The sequence below is a fragment of the Phytophthora sojae genome, assembly GCF_000149755.1.
Source record: "Phytophthora sojae unplaced genomic scaffold PHYSOscaffold_6, whole genome shotgun sequence".
Classification (NCBI taxonomy): Eukaryota; Oomycota; class Peronosporomycetes; order Peronosporales; family Peronosporaceae; genus Phytophthora; species Phytophthora sojae.
This window is the reverse complement of record NW_009258120.1, coordinates 4704748-4708606: the sequence shown is the minus strand read 5'-3', so window position 1 is coordinate 4708606 and position 3859 is coordinate 4704748. Positions and strand designations below refer to the sequence as shown.

Below are 3859 nucleotides of genomic sequence, written 5' to 3'. Positions count from 1 at the left end.
CACCGCCAAATGCGCTGGTCGTCAGTACAGAAGGCGCTGCTGGAGCAAAAATTGTACGTCGAGGCTTTCAGGACGGAGCTGCGCAACGATTCACCATTGGACCCCTCGACGAGGCAGGGCAAGTTCAAGCAGCGATATGAAGAAATCTACCCGCTGGATGTGGTGCTGCTGTTACGCGACGTTGCCGAAGCCGCCGAGAAGCGTGCGAAGGAGGAAGTGGAAGCTTCGGCCAAAGAACACGCTAAAACACAGGCGACTCAAGGCGGAGGTGGCTCGTGGTACTCGTATTTCGTCGTCGGCGAAAGTGAATCTGCTCCCGCGTCAAGTGAAGCAGCGGAGGAGCACGTATTGTCCGTCGAGGGCTGGGAAAATCTACGCGAGGCTTATAATAACGCTGTGGAGAAGGCTAGCAACGCACACGAAGTGCCGATGGGGTGCAACCCGGTGTCCGTGCAGTTTCAGCTGACAAATGGCTGTTTCAATCCAACGCACACGAGAGTTTGTTCGTGACTGTAATGTTCAATGGCTCGCTGGCTGTGAACATTCAGCCAGAAAACGAGGGGACGCGAGCTTCCAAGTGCAGCACTTCGACCTCTTTAACGGGCTCGCACACGATTTTCGGTTCCATTCGTTCTGTAGCCCGGCATCGTCGCTATCGCCGTGGGAAGGCCCGGGTACGTGCTGCGTCAGTATCGACGTGAGTCGTCGGGCGGTGCTACAGACCCAACGGCAGCGTGGAAGCCACGCTGAAGGTCCGCGTCCGCAGGGAGCCTGTCCGGATGACGGTTGATAAAGGTTACGGCTATCGACACGGCTGGAAACGACAGGAGAAGATCCCCGTCGACTGCATTGGCGGCTAGACGTGACCCAGATTCACGTGTTGCTCGGACGGCAGGAGCAGTTGGTGGACTGGTCTGACGAAGAACTCCGCGGCGTCAACAAGATTGTGAAGGAGCTGTCGATTGAGTTTTCACTTCACACGCAGCTAGCTCACGACTTTCTTCACGTACTGGACGGAAAGACGTGGAGGCAAGGCCGCTGCCGCAACTGGGCATCTACGCTGCCGTTCCCAAGATCTCGATATGCCTAGTGGAGGAGCAGCTTGTGGCGCTGGGCCAGATCCATTCGTCCATAGTTGCACAAGCCGCGACCATTGCCCGGGATAACGGTAGGCTCCTGTTCTACTTCGAGGATCAAGATCATGAGAGTGGCGACGAAGAGAGTGCGACGGATTCCGAAAGCACGATTGATGAAGGTACAAGCAATGCCACTGTCGTTCCCGTTAATAACATCCGAGAAGAAATTCCTGCTGGAGATGGAGCTGTCGCTTGGATGTGTGGAGCTCAACTTGCGGGAGTCGGCTGCTAAGGACGCATTTATCCTGCGGGCCTCGCAAACGTCCTTCTCGATGGAAGCGTACTCAGCCCTCCAGGACTTCCACGCACGATTGAAGGCCCTTGTGATGGAAGATAAACTGTATTCGCCCGAGTCTCGCTACTACAAACTCATTTCTACCGGTGAAGACGACGCAGGCGAGACTCCACACCTGATCGCTATCGACGTCACGGCGTTTTCTCAGGATAATGGAGTACCGAGAGTACAAGAAAGTGGCCAGGCATCGCAACTGGAGGCAGACGTGCAGTTGAACGTGCTGCATCTGCAATGGACCCCGTCGTCTGTGGCGCTGTTCTACCGCATCATACCCGCGTACGCATCTGCAATTCAGTCTCATGACTATGATCTCCCGTCTGAAGATGCCACACCGCCGCGAAGTTTGCCAGCAGAGAAGGAATCTACAAAGGAGTCACCCCCCCGGTGGTGACCATGAGATGGAGGCTGCTGCGTTAACCAGTCTGCGCTCTAGAGGAAAGCCGCTCGTTATAATACTCGCGTCGCTGGTACAATTCAGTCTGACGTTTAACAAGGACCAGCTTCATCGCCAGCTTGCGCGTCTCGACATCAGCAATGCCGGTGTCAATTACACGAGCTACGATGTGGAAGGCAAAATTTCTGCTGACGAGGACACGTTCGAGGTTACTGGTCATGTGGGGGACTTCGTGGGCACGGACTTGAGCACGTTGAAGCATCCGCTGTATTCGCCGTTGCTGGGTCTGGACGAGGAGGAAACTCGACGTCGCGTTGCCTCCGGGATGGAACCAGAGGCGCAGCTGACGTTCGCGTTTGTGAGCTACCCAAAGACGAGCGACCAGACCTCTCTGCGCCTGGCATTCGAGCCGATCCGTGGTGTACTACCATCAACATGTCTTGGAGCTGGTGGACTTTGTGCTTGAAGGCGTACTTGGCGCGATGGTGAGTCACGCGCTGATGAATGCCACCCAGCTGCTACTGCGCGAGGACGAAGCTAGCGTCGTGCTAGACTTGACCGTTGAGAAGCCCACCCTGATTCTCCCGTTAAGCTTAGTATCTGGACAGACCTCATAAGCAAATGGAGGTGCTGGTTGAGCACGAGGTTGGTCCAAAGTACTACATGTGCTAGTATTTCCTTATTGTGCTGAATATATGGATGCCGACACTTCTTCTGAACTTAGCAGGGGTCAGATTGCTCCTGCAAGAGACAGGAGGTTGCAGTTGATCCCGGACACCAAGGAGGTGCCCGAGGTGAGGTGTGTACCAGTGCTCTACTACTGCTGCATCGCGAGCATCTCATGTTTTTGCTCTCACGAGAAGTGAACTTTGATTGGTTATACCACTTCGAACTGCCACACAGGGGTCACCAGCACGTCATTCAAGAGCAAGTACGTCGACGCTTTGCAGTACTTGTCACTCGACGACGCTCTGTGACTGGCGACGACTTCGTCGAGGCTATCAAACACGATTTCGTCAACGCCTTCGTGCTTGTCGTACTTGATGCCGCGCCGGAGATATCGAATCGCGACTTCGTCACGCTGTCCTAGGCAAAGAAGATAATTAGTTCAATGAAAATATCTTGACGAACAGATGTACTGACCAGCCCCGCTGCATCGAGCGCGCTGTCGATTTTTAGACGAGCTTCGTCCACCACACCGGGGACGACGACCGTGTCCGACGCTTTCACCGATATTTCGCGCGTGCGCTCGCCGCGTGAGATCGTCCTCTTCAAATTTTTCTCCTTCGAGTGGTGGAATGTGATCTCCGTCTTCACGCGCGTATCTTCTTCAGCTCTCGCATCAGCGCGTCTGTTTTCATTGAACGCACGAACGCGTTCTAGCATTTTTCCTTCGAAGGATCCCTCGTTTATCGTCAAGGCTGTCCGTCGATTTGAAGAGACCGCGAGTAGCTTCAGTTCTGGTCGGCATCGCGCGGTCTCGTTGTGAATTCGCTTCAATGCCCGAAGATTGGACTCGACCAATGCACGATCCTTTTCTCGTTGTGCTCTAAACTCGAGACGCAGATTGTCCATATCACTATGGTTCTGTACTTGCTGCTGTCTAAGCTGGTGCCGAAGAGCCGGCAATTCGCGTTGCAGGTCCTGAATCATGCGTTGCTGGATCTCATTGGACTTGATCCCTTTGTCGATAAGGTCTTGTTGGTGCTCAATCGTCTTGCGGTGGTCTTCGTTGGCCTCGATCTCTTTTTTCATGGCATCGCGCAGCTCTTTGTTCGTCTCATGCAGTTGCTTGATCGTCTCGAGCTGCTTGCCGAAGGTAATGCGCTGCTCCATGATCGTCTCGCGCTGCTCGTCGAGGTTCTTGCGCTGCTCCTTGATCGCCTTGCGTAGCTCTTTGATAGTATCGTCCGCTCGCTCGCGCATCTGCAGCTCGGCATCACGAGCATACTCAGCCGTCTGGCGGTGGTGGCGCTCTTCTAGCAGGTTGCGCTCGAGATCTCTGCAGTTGGAGCACATGAGAAAAGAAGGCAT

General features: G+C 54.5%; 2 protein-coding genes across 2 annotated transcripts; one reads left to right on the top strand and one right to left on the bottom strand.

The window, feature by feature from the left end:
* The first annotated feature begins 1350 nt into the window (after positions 1-1350).
* On the top strand, positions 1351-1891 carry PHYSODRAFT_355072 (hypothetical protein). Its single transcript, XM_009533477.1, has one exon. The coding sequence runs from the start codon at positions 1409-1411 to the stop codon at positions 1820-1822; it is 414 nt and encodes a 137-aa protein (XP_009531772.1). The 5' UTR covers positions 1351-1408; the 3' UTR covers positions 1823-1891.
* An 811-nt stretch (positions 1892-2702) lies between these two features.
* PHYSODRAFT_347184 (hypothetical protein) lies at positions 2703-3859 on the bottom strand (the record flags this gene model as incomplete). Its single annotated transcript, XM_009533476.1, has 2 exons — positions 2703-2906; positions 2969-3859. The coding sequence occupies 2 exons, from the start codon at positions 3857-3859 to the stop codon at positions 2703-2705; spliced, it is 1095 nt and encodes a 364-aa protein (XP_009531771.1).